This window comes from Gorilla gorilla, chromosome 15 (genome assembly GCF_029281585.2).
Source record: "Gorilla gorilla gorilla isolate KB3781 chromosome 15, NHGRI_mGorGor1-v2.1_pri, whole genome shotgun sequence".
Taxonomy (NCBI): Eukaryota; Metazoa; Chordata; class Mammalia; order Primates; family Hominidae; genus Gorilla; species Gorilla gorilla.
In genome coordinates, this window is record NC_073239.2 from 73067072 (window position 1) to 73088605 (window position 21534).

Below are 21534 nucleotides of genomic sequence, written 5' to 3' on the forward strand. Positions count from 1 at the left end.
CAATAAAATCCTGTATGATGAAAAACAGCAGTCAGTAAAACTATCACAGTCTACGATATTTTAAAGCCATAGCAATAACTAGTTTAAAAAGAATAGAAAGCAAACAGTGCATTGATTAAATCATGGTCATAAAGGAACATTTACGTTCACTAAAAAGTCCACCCGGGTATTTTCCCCTTATATGTATTAGGGGATGGAAAGAAGGCACAGGAAAAGTGGATAAAGTATGGATTAAAAAACAACTCTTCCCCCGTCCCCCCGCCACCCCCCAAAAGCCAGGTGGAGCTCTATTGACCACAAGCCGGGGTAGCTACATCCAGTGCAACGGTGGGGTGCTCCAAGCGCCTTCGAAACGTCCTCTACTCCAGCACCAACTGGCAAAACCTTCTAATTTTCTAGACGCCTTTCTGCTTGGTTTTGGAAGGGGAGGCACCCAAGTGGGTGTGTGCGACACCTCTAGATGTAAGCCGGGACACAGTGACATCGAGAGAGCGCTATTCTACTCGGAGAGGAAGTTAATCCCATCGAACTCCAGCCAGGAAAACGTGGGCTTGGGAACCGCGGCCGCTCGTTTCCAGGATCTCCCGCGGGCCTTCGCGGCTGAAGAACCAGGCGGCGAGGGCTGAGGACCCCGCGCTCTAAGTTTGGGGAAGGAAGTGAGGAAAAAAAATAGAGCTGCTCCTTTAAGAACTTCCTTTCCCTTTTACTCTATGTTTACATAACACAGGGGCCGAGCCTCCCCCGGGCCGAGGGGGGCGGGGACTGGGCGCGGGCGGCCCCACGCGCCGGGGGAGGGGGCGCCCCGCGGGCCGGGGGCGGGCGCCTGGCTCTGCGTGGGGCGGGGCGGCTCCCACCTGCCCGCGCGCTGGCCCCCGCCTCCCCCGCCTCTCGTGCGCCCGCTCCCTCCTCCTTCCCTCCCTCCCGCGGGGCTTCGGCGGCGGCGCTCAGCGCAGGCAGGTCCCCCTGCTGCCGGGTCCCATTTGTTGCCGGCTCTGACTCGGGGCGGCCGCGGCGCGCGGAGCTCCGGGGAGTCAGGCGGAGCAGCCGCGCAGCCACGACGGAGCAGCAGCGGGACTGGCCGCCCCGCGCCCCCTTCGCCGCCGTGCCCTTCCCCGGCGCGCTCACCCCGTTCTCGGGATGGGATTGTAGCGGCGGCGCGGACTCGGCGGGGATCGCGGCGGAGGCGGCGGCGTCGGCGGCCGAGCGGGGCTCCATGTTTTCCCCTGGCCAGGAGGAACACTGCGCCCCCAATAAGGAGCCAGTGAAATACGGGGAGCTGGTGGTGCTCGGGTGAGTCCTGGGGTCCCTGGTCCCGGGCAGCGGCGCGGGCGGGGAGCGCCCGCATCCTCGAGCGGGGCTGGCGGGGTGGCTCGGCGCTCTTTGGGGACCGCCGGGGCGCTCGGGGCGGCAGGAGAGGCTCTCAGGGCCCGGACGGCGGCGCGGGGGCGGGATGCCCCCCATCGGCGCGCGCTCGGGGTGCTGCGGCGGGCGCCGGGCTGCGCTGTCCGCGCGGAGGACGCGGCGGAGGAAGTGGCGGCCAGAACTCGGGCGACCCAGCGGGGGCAGCGCCGGGCACCGGGTCCGCGGCCGTATCGTGGGGGCGGGGGCAGGGGCTCCACTTCCCGCGCGCCGCGTCCGGGCCGGGGAGGGCGGGCAGGGACTCCATGTGAGGCGCCGCGGTCGCGGGCACTTCGCGGGGTCGCTTCCCGAAGCTGAGAGGCCGGCCGGCGAGGAGCCCCGTCTTCCCACCTCCCGCGCGGACCGTGGTTCCCGCGCCCCCGAACTCCGAGCGCGGCGCGGTGAGCTCGGGCCGCCGCGGGCTGTGGGATCCCCGGCTGCGCTTTGCAAATTGTTCCGATGACCGCCGCGGGCCGCCGCAGCCCGAGAGCAGTGAACTGTGTGTGACCCGGTCGGCCGGCCCTCCGCTTCTCCCCGCTTGGAGTGCTCTGGAGGGGAGGGGCAGGATGCGGCTGCTCGGGGCCTGGCACCGGGGCGCGGGCCGTATCCCCCCGGTCCCGGCCTCGCTGATGCCCTCCCGGCTGCGGGGAGCTCGCCAGCCTCGCCCGCCTCGGCTCCCTCTCTGCTGGTGAAAGCCGCATCTTGAAGATAGTAATTATGTACGATCGTTAAACGGCAGCAATTAGAGACTTCGTCTACTTCCTGAGTTTCCTTGTGACATTTCTATTGTTTACCCTTAATAAGCCAGGAGAGAGGCTTTGCGGGCTTAAAGCTGGATATAGTGGGCAGTGAAAGGGGAGGGGGAAGGGGGAAGTGCAGGAAACTGGGGGGAAGGAACAACTTGGGTTTAGTGTTGAAGAAAGGATTATTTTTTCCTTTGGATGTGTCGCTCCTGGGAACCCGCGCTTTTGTCCTTCTGCGTTGAAAGACCTGTATTCAGAACATCCTCGGCGCTGATAGGTAGGCTTAGCACACATATGAGGAGTCATGGCTGTGGGAAGACTCAGGGAACTTTGCAAAACGTGTTTTGATAAGTGAGTGCCTTGAAGTAAGTGCTGACTTAAAAATAATTTTAAAGAGAGGAGTTTTTGAGGGAAGCTTCCAGACACCGCACAACTCAAAGCTTCCCAGTCTTCCTGACTTTGTTGCTAGTGCATTAAGTGGGGGTGGTATTGGAAATCTCATTACCTATTTTGAAGCTGTTTGCAGATAAGTGTTTTTCTCACCTACATCTTAATTGCACTTCAAAGACAAATATCAGGGTTCACAGGAAGGCGGGAGGAATGACAGGAGAAAAGCCGCAGTTTAGTCTGTCTTATGTAACTTCAGCCCAACCTAATTTTGTGGAGTTTGGTTTTGTTTGTGTGGCCGGCTTCAAAGTGTGTTTAACACTGTGAACTTGACGCGGAAGATTAACGTATGCCAGAACTTTATTTCATTATTTCCTTTTGAGGAAATCATTGTTGAGATGTTTCAGAAAAGCAGCGAGTGGGCCTGGAGAGGTTTTGTGTTCATAGCTGGAAGTGCAGGGCATTCCGAAGCCACGGAAAGGATTGAAACCCTGGATTGTCCTAGTATCATAGTCTCACTCCGCAGGAGCCTGTGGATATAACGTTGCAGTTGCATATGGTCTGCCCTTTGCTAATGCTTTTCCAGGAGACCAAAGTATGACATAGTTGGCACTTAGGGGGCGAGACACTCAACCGTCGTTTGTGTACCTACTCTGTGCCTGTGCTGTTTAGGCATTGCTGATGCAGTGAGAACAGGGAACTTCCCTTTTAGAGTGGAGTGACAGGCATAAACAGAAAGAAACATGCAAATAGAGGAGTAATAAGTGACAATTTCAGGTGCAGCCAAGTTCTGAAGAGGAGTTGATAAACTCGGAGAATGACTGCTTAGGTGGGTATTGGTTTCTTCGGCTGGAAGGTGAGGGAAGTTCTCTCTGAGGAGGTGAAATGTGAGTAGAGGATGCTAGTCTGGTTTTTGAATACTTGAATTGTGGTATTTTTCTTTTTTCGAGAGTAGGTTTCTGACTGTTTACAATGTTGAACACATTGAAGAGTGCAGGTGAAAGAGTGACTAGGTAGGAAGATTTTTAGAGAGAACCTTATTCGTATTCCACCCTTAGGATTTGAGACAGTGTACTTCATCTTAAAACAACAATAACATTCATGTAGAATTAATATCATCTTTATGATATTATCTTTATGTCCTCTGGGGTATAAATATTGGAAAACAGAAAATTTCAAGTAGATTTTCTGAATAATGAGATGATTCCTGAGATCTAAAAATGCCTAATATTTGGTATTGATAGAAGCTTTGCTTGTCAAATTCAATGCTTTTTTTTTTTTAATGGTTATGTGACTGTCCTTTTTGCTCACTTTCGAATGTCATAGTGAAACATTACTAGGAAATCCTGGAGAGCAGAATGAAGAGCTGATAGATGTCTATATCCATATATAAATACTTCTATATCTTTTTGTGTGTTACACAGTATTATTAAGAGATTCCACATAGCTAGGATTTTAGTGAGCTCATCACTTTCTGGGCAGATTAGTGGAATTTAATTATTTCATGATTCCAGCCAGTTAATGTATCATAGCCACAACTCTTTGTTGTGTCCACTACTTAACTGAAGGTAGAGAAAAATGACTGGTCTAACCAGCAGGTCTTTTTGCTATAATTTTAAACTTAAGTTTTAAGGTTAGGGAAGTGGCTCAGGATTTGAGAGGCAGTTTGGTATAGTGGGAAGAACATGCATTTACAGGTGGGTGACCTGAATAAACCCTGCTGTCTTGCTGACTGGCTCTGTGACTTTGGCTTAGTTCTCCTCCTCTCTGTTTCTTTATCAATTTGCAAAATATGATTGGATTAGGTAGGCTTCAAGAGCCCTTCCTGGTCTGTGCTCAGTAATTCTGTTCATTGGCGCAAATGTAGAAACTATTTAGTTAACATATTCTAAGTTCCCTGACAGTTGTTTTAATAGCAGAAAAGACCAATGCTGTGGTTGTTTTTTATGAAGATGTGTGTAAAAACAGAATTTTTAAAAAAGTTGTAATGATATACATCTATTTGACTCATTGGTGTTAGGTTACCCATGAGAGCATTTAAATTGTGTAAAACTTTATGTTCCAAGTTTAAGAAAGACAGTGATGTTTTGAAATTTAGCTAAATAGACTGAAATAACCAGCATGAAGAGGAGATGATCTCATGATAAAAATTTAGGACTGGATAGCATTAGGGGAAATTCCTAATGTAGATGATGGGTTGATGGGTGCAGCAAACCACTATGGCACGTATGTACCTATGTAACAAACCTGCACATTCTGCACATGCATTCCAGACTTAAAGTATAATAAAAAAAAATTAGGACTGGAAGGGGGCCTAATGGTCATGGTATATGTTTAGCCCTTATATTTTATTCTTGAGGACACAGGCTCCCAGAACGAGAGAGGTTCAAGTTCATAGTTGATCTGGGCTGAGCTGGGTGGCTGTACTCCCCTACTCTACCCTTTCCTCACTTTAAGACAGATTCCAGCAGCGCTGTCAGTTCCTCAAAACATCCTTTCTGGATTCAATTTGAAGCATGTGGCTCTCTTGCTGACTAATGGCCCATGGTGGTTTTTGGAAAAATATTGCTTACTCTCTTAGTTCCTCTCACCTCACAGTTGAATGGATAATGCATTTTGCAAGACTTTTTTTTTTTCTTTTGATGCTTCACAAAATGTATTTTTATTGGCTCTCTCAACCAAGGGTTCTTAACCTAGGGTCCACAGATGGAGTTTGGGACGTTCTTGAACTTAGATGGGGGAAAAACATGTCTTGATTTTCATGATATTCAAACTGCAGTTTAGCATTTTCATTCACTTATGAGTGTAGGCAACAAAAAGACTTGCTGCTAGATTTTGTTATTTAATGCATTTTTTTTTTTTTTTTTTTGAGACGGAGTCTGGCTCTGTCGCCCAGGCTGGAGTGCAGTGGCGCAATCTCAGCTCACTGCAAGCTCCGCCTCCCGGATTCACGCCATTCTCCTGCCTCAGCCTCCCGAGTAGCTGGGACTACAGGCGCCCGCCACCACGCCCGGCTAATTTTTTGTATTTTTAGTAGAGACGGGGTTTCACCATGTTAGCCAGGATGGTCTCGATCTCCTGACCTCGTGATCCGCCCGCCTCGGCCTCCCAAAGTGCTGGGATTACAGGCGTGAGCCACCGCGCCCGGCCTAATGCATTATTACAGAAGTGCACATGTGTATAGCAATTTAAGACTTTTGATATTTAAGTATAAGTGATTCCAAATGTAATCCTTTGTATTTTATTTTATATGTTTAAAAACATTAGTCTGAGAAGGGCTCAGTACATGTCATCAAACTGCCAAAGGGATTCTTGGCACAAAAAGAGGGTAAGAACCTCTACAAATGAAAATTTATAAATGTGACTAAATATGACTGAAAAATGAAGTATTTTAGTAGAAATTGATTAAGCTCTACAAAAGGAGGTAGATATCTGCCTCATTTCCTTTGGATGATTCAGTGTTTTGTTAGGTAAGACAAAGAGGGGTATAGTAGCTTGTAGAGTTTATGGTCTTTTTTTTTTTTTTTTTTTTAAAGCAGGTCCCAATTTCTGTATGCTTTTTGTTGTTGCTGTAACCTCAGCACTTTGCCTTGACTACTCCACCCTTTGGTGGCAATAAGAAACCTTCAAATATACCCTAACACTTTTCCTTTTCTCATCCTCCACTCTAATTTGGGCCCAAAGACATCAAACATTAGTATCTTTTATAGACTAAAAGGTCTTTGAACTTAAAAAAAATTTTATAAAACAAAATCTTTACTGTCGCTCAGCATGTGGGGTGATCTGAAGAGCTCAGATCTGTTTGTGTGGATGGAGTGTCTAATTCTGTAGGCTATTAAGGGTTATGGTGTTACTGTCTTTGAGTTGCTATATTTTCCTTTACTAACTTTAGCCTTGTTTGGAATATGTGGCTGTCTGTGTTGCTGTGTGGTTTCTGGTCTGGCTTTCTCAGATTTATTTGTTTCTCTCTTTAACACACCAAGACTGAAAGCTTCATTAGGTCTTTTCATTTCTGGTTGTGTTTCATCCTGTGATCAATATTTGGGGATGCTGTGTATAAATGAAAGTAAAACAGGCTTGATTCAGGTTCAGTAATTTTACCAAACATTTTATCGAAAAGATAAAATACTTATGCACAAAGGACCAAAACAAAACAAAATAGCCATTGCTATATTTGAGGAAGACCAATATTGTCACATTGGAGCACTGGTTTTATATCTGCTGTGCAGGGCTTGCAGTGTGGCCTTCCTGAAAGTATGTATGTGGGGTTGTAGGTTGGCTTTTGAATGGAGACAACAGCAACTTGGTAGACCTCATTGGTATGGGAGAAAAATAACTGTGAAAAGGAATTTATAATGTCTTTTGATTTAATTAAACGTTTCTCCTGGGGTGTGCAGAAATCTATTTTATAAAAAGAAAAGTAAAGGTTAGAATAATTCAGTTATTAGTTCTTACTGAGCTTATTGTCACCTTCATCTTCTAGAAAATAAAATAATAAGAGCAGAAAGTGCTTCATATTTCTTAGCTTTGTCTAAATCAGCTGTTCTCAACCACTGTCTCAACTACCTCATATGTGATGATCAGTCTTGAGGGTATGTGGCCAGTAATTTATGACAAGTAATAAAGTGTGGATCTTTCAAATGATTCAGATATGTCATGTTAATAATGCCATTTTTCACCCTTTTGCATTCTGATGTGTTTTCTCAAGTGGGAGAGAAAGGGGTGGAGTTACATCAGGCAAGCCAGGAATGTATGCATTCAGCAAATATTTATTGGCTGTCTACTCTTCCAGGCATGAGGAATACAGCTAGGACAAGGCAGACACATTCCTTTTCCTGGTGAACTGCTCTCTTATTTTTGTCCCAGTCTCTTTGTGAATAACTGTTACTGATACATGGTTCATTTATTTATTCCCCAAATATTTAAGCATCTGCCACTTGTCAGATGCTGTGGATTGCACTAAGGGATGCGCAGGTGAACAAGACAGTTATGGTCCCTGCTGCTGCAGCACTGACAACCTAGCTGGGAGACCTGAAGGCTGGGATGGTGGATGTGTTAGCAGGGTCCCCTAGCCATGTGCCAGGATGAGATGGGGATGACCAGGATGGAGATAAGAGGGAAAGAGTGCTTTCCGAAGAAGGTTTGGAGTATTCTGCAACCTAGAGATGGACACGTGCAGCTACTTTGAGGAACAGAGAAACACTCTTTATGGCTAGAAAAGAATGATTGAATGAAACATTGTGAGGGATGATGATGGGGGGAGATCATGAAGGGCTTATAAGATATTGGAAGGGATTTGGACTTTACCCTAAGGGCACAGGAGACTGTCTCAGGGTTTTGCTAGTATGAGATGGGAGTGAAGAAAGCCTTCTGCTCTTTGCAGAGTGGAGTTGGAAGGCACGGTGGAGTTGGAAGGAGAAACTGAGGCTGCAGCCCAACAAGGCAGAGAGAGAATGGAGTGTGAGCTAGAGGGCAGCTGTCTTGCTTCTAGTTCCTGGTTCGGGTACCTCCTGAGACCTAGTTTCGTGTGATTGACCATTCATTCAGTGACTCAAGATACTGACTGAGGACCAGCACTGCTCCCAGCCCTGGGCTACACCAGCGAACAAGACAGACAGCTGCCCTTCCTGCCTGCTTGGAGCTTACCTTTTACTGGGAGAGGTGAGCAAGCAAAGGAGTAGATAAAAAATGGAACTTCAGAGACTGCTGGGAGGAAACTAAAGCAGGATAAGGAGGAAGAGAGTGATTGGGTGGGCAGGGGTGGATGAACTGGCGGGGTGAAATGCTAGGGATAAGGTAGTGGGGGATCCTTTCGGACAAAATAATCAGGAAAAGCTTTTCTGAGAAAGTAATCCTGTGTCCTTTGAGAGTCCCCACTTCTTTCGGTTTTTACTTACTTTTTTTCTGTTTAAGCCACCTTGAGTGGGTTCTGCTCTTACAATCAGAAGATTCCAAGTATCCCCGTTAAGAGGCAACGTACATAAGCAATTTACTGAAGGGAAAAATAGAAGTGTAAACAAATATAAGGGCAGATAGTTAAGCATCCCTGGACAAAAACGTGGTTCTGCCGTCTGTGCTGCATGCCATGTGCCCAGAGTGGCCATTGAATTCCACCAGAGCGTATTGCCACTTGAGGGTAGGAACCTTGACTTCCCCCCTCCTTGGAATGCTGGGCTTCCCTTTCTGGTGCATGTTAGGTACTCACTGAGCCTCTTGGAGAAATGGATTTCTGTGGCACACCCTAGTTTGCCACCCCACATGGAGATGTGGCCAGGGCTTAGTGAATGTTTCTGGACTTGGAAGGAGCACTCTGCTTCTGTAGCACAACTGCAGTTTTGTAAACAATCCTACCAACCTTTAGGGCCCAAGTCAAAGTTTCCCTGAGAAACTAAACATGTGCGTTACTGACATCAGATATTCCAGTTTCAACTTTTGTTTGTTTTTCTTTTTGTCAGTCACCTAGCAGTCATGTTGTCACCTGCAGAAAGTCCTGCCTTGAAGGGAAGCAGGCCATCTGTTCTGATTCCACCAGCTGCTCGGAGCTGCATTGCAGTGCGCCACAGTGGCGTTGAAAGGCTGTGGTCATTAATGCCTATTAATGATGGCTGGAAATACTGTGGCATACAAGCCTCTTGGATGACAGACCTAATAAATATGCATCAGGGGGCATTTTCAGCAGCAGGTTTAAGGCTATTGCGAGTCATTCTCGATTGAGGTTTTCTTTCTAGCCATCCGCATAATGCTTCTCACTCTCAAACACTTCACTCTGCTTATCCCTGCTTTTCTGCTCATGCAGAATCTGTTTTAGGATAAGAAATCATTATTTCAAGCTTTGTACTTCCATTCTTATTAGTACTGGTTTAACAGAATTTAACCAGAGCGAGCAGTTGTGTGTTTGGCTTCTAGGCTATTGGTATAAAACGGCTGATCGTGATTACCAAGTGCCTCGGAGGACCTCGGTGGCCCCCCTCCTTTCCCATCTTGTGCTTCCTGCTCCATGATTATAGAACACTAATTATAATCAGAACTGGTGATGGGTGAGCAATTAGGCTTTTCTGGACTGATGATTGATTGATTGATTGATTGATTGCGTTGGGGAAAGGCCCTTCCTGCGGAAGGATTGTAGACACAAAGGAGTGTGCTTTCACACCAGATCCCAGAAAATTATGCTGACTAGATCCTTGATGTAGTACATAAGATTACATTATGGTTTGGGTACTTTCATCACATGCTGTGGATAGAATTCAAAATGCAACCTGACAAGACTGATAGGAAATAAATTCATTAAGTTTTTGTTGAGTTGTTTTTTGTCTCCTCGGGTTGTTGATCATTCTAGTGAGCACAGTTTCAGCCTTTTTGATGAGTTATTCCAAACATTAAGTACTGTACGGTTTAAAAATCTTAGCTAACAAAAGCATTTTTGGAGTGACTTTATAATTTATAAGTCATCTGCAAGTCTTTTTGCATTTGTTAGTCTCCAATATTATCTGAAATTTATTGAGAGCATGGCAGTTGAAGAATAGCCTAGCTTACTGAGAACCATGCTTCTGGCAGACTGGAACATAAGCAGCTTTCACCCAGGAGAGCTAATGCATGACACAGATTTTCAAGCTTTTAAAGGTCACCTGACATGAAATAACAGAACTAACAGAGATTCGAGTAGGTGGGGTAATCTATACAAGCATCCTGCAGGTACAGGATGGCGGAAGGACCAGAAGAATGTTTTAACACTGCATTCGGGTGGTTAAAGGACAGGATGAAGAGCTCATTTATGTTGGTTGTACCTGTCTGTGACTGTCGGCAGTAAGAAGGTAGTACAGTTCCTGAAATACTTTATGTCTCCTCCACACCATAGAGAACAGTACTGTGTTGGTGAGAAGCAAGCCAAGGCAGAAGATTGCTCTTGTGTGGTGCAGTTTACAAAAGAGAGACAAAATTTGATAGCAGCCACTGCTGCCAGCCACCTGCACAGCACTCAGGGTTGGGAGAGCTACAGGCCTAGCATCCACCGGTTACTGCCTCCAGATTGAACACTTCGCCATAGAAAGAAAATGAAAACATTCCTCTAGTAGCTAAAGTGAACGTAACTTCTGAAATTTCCCCAAATTCTGTTGGGGAATTTTAGCATTTTTCATTTCTAATGAGAGGGACTGAAAGATGTGAAATCAAAACTTTTGCATTCAAAATTGGTCAACTGAGTGTAAAAGAAATTTAAATAATTGAACTTCTAGATGATGTTAAGTCTGTAGCTTTTATAATTTTGTTGTTTTTAAAGCTTAAAATTACACTAAGAATTTTGAGATGCATGTGTGTATGTATATATTTTATTGCATGTGTGTTCTGCATGGGTATATTAAAAACAGGATTCATTGATCCTCCACATGGACCCCTGAACTTTAAGATGAAGAAAAAAAAGTGGGATTGCCTGTACATACTAGGAATTAAGCACTATCTAAACATACACACTAAACACTGATCATTCAGTTTGTGTTAGGTGATGCTGTTGTTGCTGTTGTACGAGGCTGATTTCACTTCAGAGGACTAGGGGTGGTGGAGCCTACATAAGGAAATGCCCCCCAGGGGTACACAGTCTAAGGGCAAGACAGATGACTTAGCAACAAATCATTAATTAGGGTGTAGCGGGGTGGTGGGCGAGAGCTCTGGGCGTATTATATGCCAGGTTCCGTTAGGTGGTTTACATTATCCTTTCCAGGAGTTCAAATTTATTATCTGGGCAATGAGGCTCCAGCTTAGTGACTTGTCCAAGCTCACTCCCCTAGTTAGTGGGAATCTGATTAGAAGGTAGGTCCTTGTGGCTCTCGTGCTTGGTTATTTCCACCAGGGTGAAGGTGAGAGGCATGTGTATTGCTGGGAGATTGGGAAAGATTTCCTGGAGCAGTTGGCCTTTAGCAGAGCCTTGAGAGGTGACCTGGGTTTTTTATAGAGCAGTGGTAGTAAAAGCATGGCGATTTTGGAACCTTGAGGGGTTTGGCTGGAGGCTGAAGTACTTGGGGAGGGAGGTGAAGTTGGAAAGTCAGGTTGGGGTATTGAAATACTTGGGCTAGGGTTATAGTAGGTAATCTCAGAGTGGTCCCTGCCTTCATGGAGCTTACAGTCCATCAAGAAGGAAGCCCTTTAAGCAAACCTGGCAAGGTGCTGCCAAGGAGAAGTACAGGGTTTCGTGTAGAGTGGGGGACAAAATTTGTTTTTGGGGGAGGGCAGGTTTTTGTGGGGAGGGAGGGAATTCTGTGTCAGCAGAGGTAGAAAGGGTGAGTTAGCTAAGGGTTAGCAAGGGGAAAGCAGAGTGCCTGAAGGCACATCGAGAGGTTGAGGGGCTGAGAGGCTGAGAGATATCCAGTGCCTTTGGAGTTGAAGGGATGAGAGGGCCTTTGTGATGAGAGAGACTTGAAAGGAAGGACCTGGGCCCAGTAAAGGCTGTGGCCTCTGGGAGGGGGAAGCCCTGCTAATAACATTTCAAGGCATTATTGCAGACTCTAGGTAGCAGGCAGTGTCAGCCTTCTGAGTAGGTTAGTGAACTAATCCTTAGGACCCAGTCTTGCTTGAAATCTCCAAATAGGCTTGTTTTCCCTTTTGTAATTCATTTCCCTCCTACCTTTGTCTCTCTTCCCCTGCCAAAGAACAGTTGCTCACAATGGGCGTAGCCCCCTTCTGTGCGATGGCAACCGTGAGGTGAGATAACGTGATCCATTTAATCATTTGGGCACTCAGTGGTTTGATTTTGAAACTTGTGCTGGAACCACTGAATGTTTTGGGGTTAAACTCCACTGGCAGAGCAGTTAGTGATCCAAGAACTCTTTCCTGTTACCCATTCAGACAACTGTGCCTCTGGAGCCTTGCTTTCCCTGGAGGCCCAAGGGATGGGGTCCTGAGTGCTTGTCCACCAAGAAACGAGGAGAAGGACCCATAGCCCTGTGCTCTTTCCTGCATGGGAGGTTGCACAGTGTGCCCACCAGCTAGAGGATCGCCCTCAGGAGGCAGAATGGGCTGCTTTTCCTCCAGGCTGTTGTTTCAAGCAGGGGTGGGCTTGTCCCTCTGCCTTGGGGTCTTGGCTGTCTCTTGCTGAGCTATGGCAGCAATAGTGTGGAGCAGCTGGGGACTGGCATTTAGCCCCCAGACCAGCCCCTCTGAGGGTGTAATTGATCCCATTGCTGGAGAAAAGAGCAGAGCAGATTTCTGGCCTTGCGGTGTTTGCTGCAGGTGGGGGTCTTGGATCACTGAGGGGCTGCCCTGCTTGGCCTGGTCATATTCCCATCTCGACTTCTGCCATTTCTTCAGGGTGCTCCTTTTGAATTGAAGTGGAGGTCCCTGGCCAGAACCTGCAGTTAAAAATGATCCTTAAAGAGGAAGCATTGAGATCTGAGTTTTTTTTTTCTTTTCCTGAGGAGATGAGGAAATTCTGGCTAGACTCTTGCTGCTTAGTGGGTTGGTTCTTCCTGCTCCTTGGGGGAGGTCCCCAGAGGGCTGGCTCCTGAGCCCTGATGGTATCTGTCCTTTACTGAGTGCTGATTCTTAGCTGGGTTCTTTGTAAAATGCTAATCGTGTGTGGCCTCTTTAAATGTTTAGCAAGGGAGGTAGGTACCATCACTCATCATTTTATGCATGAAACTGAGTCATGATGCTTGAGAAGCTTGTGCAGGGCCACATGTGACAGAGTGCTGATTCGAACCTAGGTCTTTCTGACTCCAAGTTGTTCAATCCTGCCTTTACTGTATGTGTTCCAAAGCAGTTTTGTATGTTTTTATTTTGTTTTTTTTTTTAACCAAACCCTTGCCATACTGGGTATTCTCATTAAACATAGTGGTGTAAAACTTCACTCATTCAAAGAAGTTACCAATAAGGTGAAATGTTTTTTCCTTGGGTTTACAACTTATATTAACTTTTTTGGGAAGTTGCCCACATACGTGCTTTGCCCACGTAAGTATTGTGCTCCTAGTATGTTTTCAGAAAATTAAATGTCTGTTTTTGAGGAAATAAAAATGAATCCTTATATCTGCCCTATTTACCTGAATATATTATATATAATTATATATCATATTGAATTGATGCATCAATATGATTTGGATGTTGGATAAAGGCAGGAAAAGCTGCCTTTGTCATCCAAAGTAATAAGTTCATTTCTCTAGTTTTCAAGATGATCCATTTTGTTCCTCCTTCCAGAAAAGCTGTCTAACCTTACTAGCTGTGGCATGTACCCTTGAAATCTTTCTTCTTGCTTTTGTTGCTGTCGTTGGTAATTTAGGCTAGCATTTGTATTTCGTTTATAGTTTGGACAAGGGGCTTCAAGTACTTTTCCTCTCTAATAAAGGTCTATCTTTGCCTGGGACTAATGTCACTGTTATGTTGATTTTTCCTTTCTTGTCTTTTAATCTTCCTGTTAGTATTGATTAAGGGAAAAGTCCATATAGCTCCTATCTCCTCACTAACAGTACCTGGTATAACTTGTTCCAGCAGTAGCACTTGGTTTAGCTAATCCAAAAAGCATAGTCCAACCGCAGTCCAGGAAAAGTGCCTTTTATTTGCTTATTGTGTTAGCTTAGACCAGGTGCCAGCTCTAAGGCTTTGATGAAACTCAGTTGATTTAGACCCTTCTGAGAGCTGGCATAGCTTTACACTGTATAGTTTGAACCTTCCTGTGAGAGCAGTTAAGCCTTTTTGGTTACATAGGTGGTGAGGTACATATGACCCAGAGTTTCTGAAAAACATTCTGAGCAAACAGGCATCTTGAGATATCAGTTGGTAAAATACCAAAGGACAAATACAGCATCTTCATAAGCAGTATTAGATGTTATATGGGAAAAACCAGAGACCTGGAAGCACTGCAGGGAAGTAATTCAATCAGCAGGTTCTGCTAATGTAATAAGCGACACAAGGGTGAAACCTGAGTAGTTTACATGTACCAGAAATGCCCTTCAGTTGAATTATTGTCTTATCATGGTTGCCTGCCTGTGCACTACTGTTTTGAATATTAAAAGACAGCACAGCTCACTTTCTCCCCAGATGGAAAAGGCCCAAATCTTCATCACCTTAGTAATTTGTTTCCTCCTCTTCCCGCTCCTTACCCCATTTAGTCAAAGCTCATGCTTTGGGTTTATTACTTAGAAATCTTGTCCGGGATAATAAAGCATACAGACTTGGTGTTGTATAAAAACCACTACAATCCAGCCTGGGCGACACAGTGAAACCCTGTCTCAAAAAAATGAAATAAAACTGCTCTTTAATCATGCCGAGTTCAGGAGAGAGTTGCTTCTCTCTTTGCAGGTAGTGTGGAGGGCTGAGCCGAGGGGATTTCCCCCTCACTGAATTTTCCTTGCTCCTGTGCAATTTACTAATTATAAATATACTAATTATAAATCAGTAAATTGAACTGCAAGTCTCTTGCCCAGTGTGAGAGGCTTATAAAGGGGCCCAGGCTCCTGCCGCATGCCATATGCTTCTTTACAGCAGCCCTGGAGGAGGAGATGCCATCCCATTGAACAAATGAGGAAATGCTGATGCCCAGACACTGAGTGACTCGTGTGACTCTGCATAGTCAGTAAAGGATTTTGAAGTTCAGGAATTCGAATCCAGGTCTCAGATTCTAAAGCTCAAGTGTATTCCACTTCTCAAAGCCTGTGTATACATCTTATGTTTGTATCAGGACTTTACAAGACTGGAGGCACTTCCCTAAGCCTGTATCATCGTCCGTAATAACTTTTGATAGAGATCAGGAGGATGTAACTTAATGTTTTACATTAAGGTCCGAAGTTGTGATGATAACAGTGGAAATGCTGGAGACTTCCATGTGGGACTGCTGTCGTGGGGTGGACAGCTGTGTAGGCGGACAGCCCTGCTGGAGTCACCCCCGCCCTGCTGCTTGATGGCTTGGCCTGCTTATGTTCCTGTTCTGTTCTTCCTTCCCAGACCCACGGAAAGGGTCAGAGGGTGCCTGCCCCTGTTTTTCCTGTTACCTCCATTCAGATCAAATCCAGACAATAGAGCTCATCTCCCTCAGGAGAAGGGCTTTCTGTAGCCCTTTCAGCTCAGTTTAAGTGACTGTTTCTCTGATCTAATTGGGTCTTTTTATCTATTTGAACACTCACCATGTTGGTTACCATAAATCACGCCCTCTTCGATTTTGCTTGTGAAATTAATTCACCCCAGTTTTCCCTAGGTTAAGCCAGTTTTAAGTTATCTCTCATTGATTCCTACAACTTTCAGATGTGAACACTAATCATTAACACAGATCATTTAGCTTTCTTCGCTAAAAAATTTGTAAATGGGATTTTTTTCTTAAGGCAGGCCATTTATATTTAGGTAATATTGTATTAATTTAAAAGGCTGTATACTAAATGGTATATTAATGAAAATTTTGGAAGAAAAATTTTTCCAAATTTTGGAAAAATCCTCATTTTTGTTTAATCCATGATGCTAATATTATTTTCGTTTTTTTCACTTTCACTTCTAGTTATTGTCCATATACATATTTTCATACATCTCATTTTAAACATAGTATATGTGCTTCTTTTTAAAGTGTTAGCCAACTGACTTTCATTTTTAGAGAATTTGATTAATGCTAAAAATCATTTAAAATAAGCCAAGTATATTTTTTCTTGATCAGAGTGAGGTATATGTTAATAGGTGAATACAAGCCTGCTTTTTTTGGGCAAGTTGAGGGGGCAGCATCAGGAATTGCCATGTGATTTCTAAGGTCTCTGTATGTTTTAACAGGATATATGGGAGGAGGAGAAACAGGGTTCTGTCCTCTGAGAGCTTTAGAAGATCTCTGAAAGACTCAGTATGTATGCACAGGGCATGGCTTCTGAAAATAAGTCTATTAGGTACTTAGAGGAAAGGACACTACATTTCACACATGTCCTGCCCAGGCAAGCTCGGGATCCAGTTTTCTGCCCTTGGGGCCTTTCCCCCGCCCCCGTTACATGTTCATGTAACTTTCTTCTTTTTCTTCATCTTTTGGGCTTTGGCACATGCAACTCCCTCTGCCTGCTACAACCTGCTCAACTGATAGGATTTAGCCCAGGTGTCACTTCCAGCATGATGCCCTTCCTGAATCCTCCCCCTTTTCCCTCCAGTCAGGAGCAAGGATCTCTAGTGAGCTTTCTGTGCCTTGTAAATGTCCCCTCCTTCAAGCACTATGACAGGGCAGGGTCTGGGGCTCATTCAGCTGCCATCTGTCCCAGTACCTGGTGTACCTGGCACTACATGGAGGGTCAGAATGGATTGGAAATATAAACATTCTCATAAGGATGTCTTCTTCCTTCTTTTTGCTATACCCTGCTGTAGTTTTTAAGAATGTATTATTTACTTTAAAATAGGTACTTAGTTTATTTGTATTTCTTTATAAAGAATGCTTAGTTTATTTGTATTTCTTTATAAAGAATGTGTCTTCCAAGGTAAGGTAGATTGTAAAATTCTTCAGCACATAAATATAGTAAGTACTCATTGACAATTGACTGTCTAGTTATAAAGTGAGATGGTGATAAATTTTAAAGTTTCCTTTTAAACTTTTAAGAAAGAGAAGGGGTTACAGTCATGAGTACAGAGATGTGGCCAAAAAGCTGACAGTAATTTCAGCTTTTTGCCTTAAATGATCTTTCTTAGTATGTAGTATTAAAGTCTCCCCAGAAAAATCAACAAACTGAAACATATTTTGACAGTGATAAAGCTTTATTTTTACTCAAAATTAGTTGCTCTGGTTTCTTATCTTTTCACTCTGAAGTCACAGATAAATACTGTATTATTTTTTCCTTATAGTTATCCATCTGGCTTTTGTATTTATATGCTTGTATTTGTGTTTTCACTCTGAATCTTTTGCTTTTCAACTCCTTTCCTTTGATTCTTAGAGAACTTTGTGCTTACAATCTATATGTGATATTTGCTGTTCTGCCAATTTTGATGTATTCTTTTTTCATGTCCCTACAAAAATACTTGCTATTTGTTGACTTTTTTGCCTCCACTCTGCTCCTATGTTGAGTGCAGCTTGTTGTATTTGAAGCAAGACTGCTGGAGTGATAACCGTGAAAGCCAACTTCGGTTTATTTTTTTCTCTCTTTTTAAAAAAAAAATCATTATGAGGAACCAGTAATCTTGTCAGTAAACTATTTTTTTTTTTTTTTTTGCTGGAGAGAGTTGAATATAGCAGGAAAATATAAACCATCTTTTTTCTGTTTTTCTTTTATTACACCATCCCCCAATCCAGTTTCCCAACCTGCCTTCAGTTCGTAGAATTCTCAAATGAATATTCATCTCCTTTCTCCATTTCTAATCTAGTTTTTATAGGGACCATAATGGATAATAAAATTTCTAAAATTCAACTTACTGATAGGATTTATAGCAAATAAAAAGGGAAATGTAATGTTTTTTAAAATTACGTGTATAGTGGAGAGCAGTGTGGTGGCATAAATTATTCTGAATTAAAGTTCTTGGTCTTAGTGGTGTCTCTGCAACCCCAGAGCTGTAGCGTAAGTGTGAAAGATACACAGACACAAATCTGGTTCTGTGAGCATGTGTGCTGCCGCGTGAGGGGCCCGCGAGTAGAAGGGTGAGGTCTGCTGCTCAGTGTGTGTGCACACACCTTGGGAGTAAGCCGCAATCCAAATGATTTGTGAATTGTGGCTTTGGGAGGTGGCTTAATGAATTTGTTCATTTAGTTTTGATTGGATTATAATAAGAGACTGTCTTATGGTGAGTATCTGGCCGATTATTTTTTGCCTTGTAGATTTTCTTAATGGTATGTAATGGGTACATGCTCTCAATAAAAAATGATCCAGAAATTGCAGATATTTTCTCTCATAAATAATCCTCAAGGATGGTAGCTCGGAGATTTTGAGGGCATGTTGGTGGTTGATGAATCAATTTATTATTGAAGATCTCTCAAGTGGGATTTCTTCAAGAGGTGACATCTTTTGGCTTTCTGTTACAAATGTATCAGCTACACATGGTGACTATTATTAAATTGAAAACAGCCTTTATTTTTCTGATAGACTAGTTTTCAAAATCTGGAACTGTTGTTTCTTCTGGACCAAAAGTAACTGGGTGAAAAAAAGACCAAGACTAACAGTGTAATATGCTGTATGTTTTGCTTGCTAAGAAAACTTGAGTGGTTAACAACCTTGGCTTTGTGTAGTAAAGACCTCTGTTAACTGGACTGCTTCAGAAGAGGCATGCTTTTGGACTGGAAGTTTTAGGTTAACTGATGATTAAGCAGAAATCTTTGTAGAGGATTTTTTTTTAAATTAGAGTTTGTGATTCTGCTTTTTCTAACACATCATATGGAGTCTGCTTGCATCTTTCTTTGATGGATGAGGCTTACCTCATTGATCTTTCTGAACATTAGTAATTGTTGAATAACACTGTAAATTTAAAAGACGTAGAAAACTGGGACCCAACAGAATTCTCTGAAAATACCATTTATACATGTTATTCTTATAGATAAAATTAAAACTTAAAAATCAAGTGTTAAAGGATGTTTAGCTCTCTGTAAGGACAGATTGTAGGGAAGGCATTTCTGTTATCCGGGGTTCCACTGGTTTACTTAGATTCTGCGTATTTGAGTTTTTGAGTATTTTCAAGGGGGTGTGGTGGAATGTTGAGGTCCACAGTGTCTCTGATCACACCCGGAGGTTCTGGATTTAGATAGCATGGCAACAAAATAAATATGTTTACTTGGTGCATCTGCGGTGCTTATAATTTAGAAGCATCACTGCTGTCAGATTATATTTTTAACCTTTTAAACTGGCATTTCCTTGTAATGCATTGGGCTGTTGAAAATGAGATTAAATCAGGGTTTCAACTGAGGAGAATTGGGACCAGAAAGCAAAGCTGGAGATGTCATATGTGATATATCATTCTTCAGAGCTGTTTAGTTAGAGGGCTGCCTTTTGTTTAAATAAGAATAAAAATAATAATTGGCTACTTCAGCCCACTGACCTTGGAAATTGTTACATCCTCTGATGTAATTTATTAGTGTAACTTAGTGAGTGCCAGGGGTTTTAATTGATGCATAAAGCGCAGAATTTATATGGGACTCCTGCCATGGGTCTCACTCTAAAGTTGAATGTGTCTTTCTTTTCCTCTTTTTCTCCTCTTTCTCCTTCCCTTCCACCATACCTCCTCTTCCTCTCCCTTCTCCACTTCTTCTCTTTGTAATTGTGCACTCTGAGATCATTACTTTCCAGGTAGACCTTGGCAGTTTGTCTTTGGCAGTTTCTTCTAGGATACATGTGGAGAAAAACCCACCAATATAGAATTAGTCTGTTTCTCAGCTTCTTGAAAAACTGCTTCACACTTCCTTGCCTTCTAGTTAGAGGTGACAGTGTTATGCCTGGCTAGTGTCTAGTCTTACGTTGACTGGACAGGTTTGCTTGGGTGTTACTGAAACAAAATGAGTTTTCACCTACCCAGTAGAAACCTGTACTGCATAAGAGGTAACAGTGTCAAGTTTACAGCTAGGAGTTAAAGATGGGATTTGTAACCTCTTTCAGAAAGTTTTATGTCTCATCATTAACAATAGTAACCTTTTTTTTTTTGTCTTAGAAGAGAAAGGCTGTTGAGTGTGTATAGTAAGATGAATTTTTCATGTGAAATTTGAGAAGTGTCTTTCTCAGTCATTGGAATGGGTAACAGAGAAAAAATGAGCTTTTTGGACCACATAGCATGTCATTGCTCTGCCTCTGGATTAAAGTGGAGGAAAAGAATGAAACCCTACGCTACCTAGAGCTTAGCGGGTCATTGGATCCTGTCCCATTGCCAAAACAGCAGACTTTTTTCCAGGTTCCCTTGACGGTACTCTGACCCTGGTTCCTTATCACCTCCAGAATGTTGCTGATTTGAATGTCTTAAGTTTGATTCTTCTGCTGGAGATCAGGCTCATGCATATAGAAAGGAGCAATGTAGAAAAGTGTGTCGTTTCCCCTTCTAGGGTACTGAGCAATATAGTTATGAAAAAGCACTCACATTCATGTGTGGAGCTCTAATTTGACCGTCAGTTGTTTAAAAAGCAAGATTGTGTGATCACATTTGAGGCTGATGGATTTAAGATGTTAAATTGTTCTGAGTTTATTTAAATTGCTGATGTTCTTTAGGGAGTCGAAAACATTGATCGTTGCAGAGAGTTCAGAAACCTTTAAGAGTAGTGCTTGGATCATTCTCGTAGAGCTATTAGTTGATGTCACATATTTCAGTTTGAGGTTGGGATGAGCTTGCTTGCTCTGGGCTGTGGTTCCTTGCCTGACATCACTTCTTTACCTGCGAAGTTATGGGAAGCTCCCAGGTGCACATTTCCCTTGGGCTGTCTTGTGGCTGCTGTCTTTGCTGCCTCTGTATCCGTGGAGGAGGCGGCTTTGTGTGCTCGATACTCCGCGATGTGGGTCAGCCAGGCTGCATGCCTTACCTCTCCCCAGCCCGCTCTCGCTGCACCAGCTTGCCACTGATGCCTGTGTCTGTTAGATGCTCACCAGAGCGTTACAGGGCTCAGAAAATGGCTTTCTCTAAGAAATGGCTGTTTTTGTTTAAAGTAGTCATTTTCCATGAGGAGGTAAAAGTAACTTCAGGAATATTCTTTGAAAATTGTACATGTATTTGGCAAAAAGTGCCACATCTCAAAACAGATAGTGCATTTCTACATAGATTTTGACACAAAGTTCCATACACTTGGAGTTAGAGTCTGATTGTGGAATTAGAAAAGACATTTTCCAGGATTTGAGCATTTCCTCTCTTAGGTGTCCCCTGCAACTTGTTAATCAAAGTACAGGTGGTTCTGTGGTTCTTTTTTTTTCAAAGACTGAAAAGTATTCATGAATTATGTTCTGCAGTATCTACCTTTATTAGACTATGAAACGACAGCTGCTTAATAGGAATATTATCGTTTTGACTTTTGTAACTTCATAAAATGTCCTGTTTAGTTAGTACACTTAAGAAGAGGTCAGATCTACGATTAGTGACGTGTGAATAATAATGGAATATTAAAATTTTAGAGGTTTGATCCACC

General features: G+C 43.5%; 1 protein-coding gene across 1 annotated transcript in view; it reads left to right on the top strand.

The window, feature by feature from the left end:
- Positions 1-778: 778 nt before the first annotated feature.
- Positions 779-21534, top strand: part of PELI2 (pellino E3 ubiquitin protein ligase family member 2) — a 183918-nt gene continuing 163162 nt past the window's right edge. Inside the window, exon 1 of the mRNA XM_031001942.3 lies at positions 779-1290. Coding sequence (XP_030857802.1) covers positions 1214-1290 — 77 coding nt within the window. The 5' untranslated portion in view covers positions 779-1213. The remainder of the gene's footprint in view (positions 1291-21534) is intronic.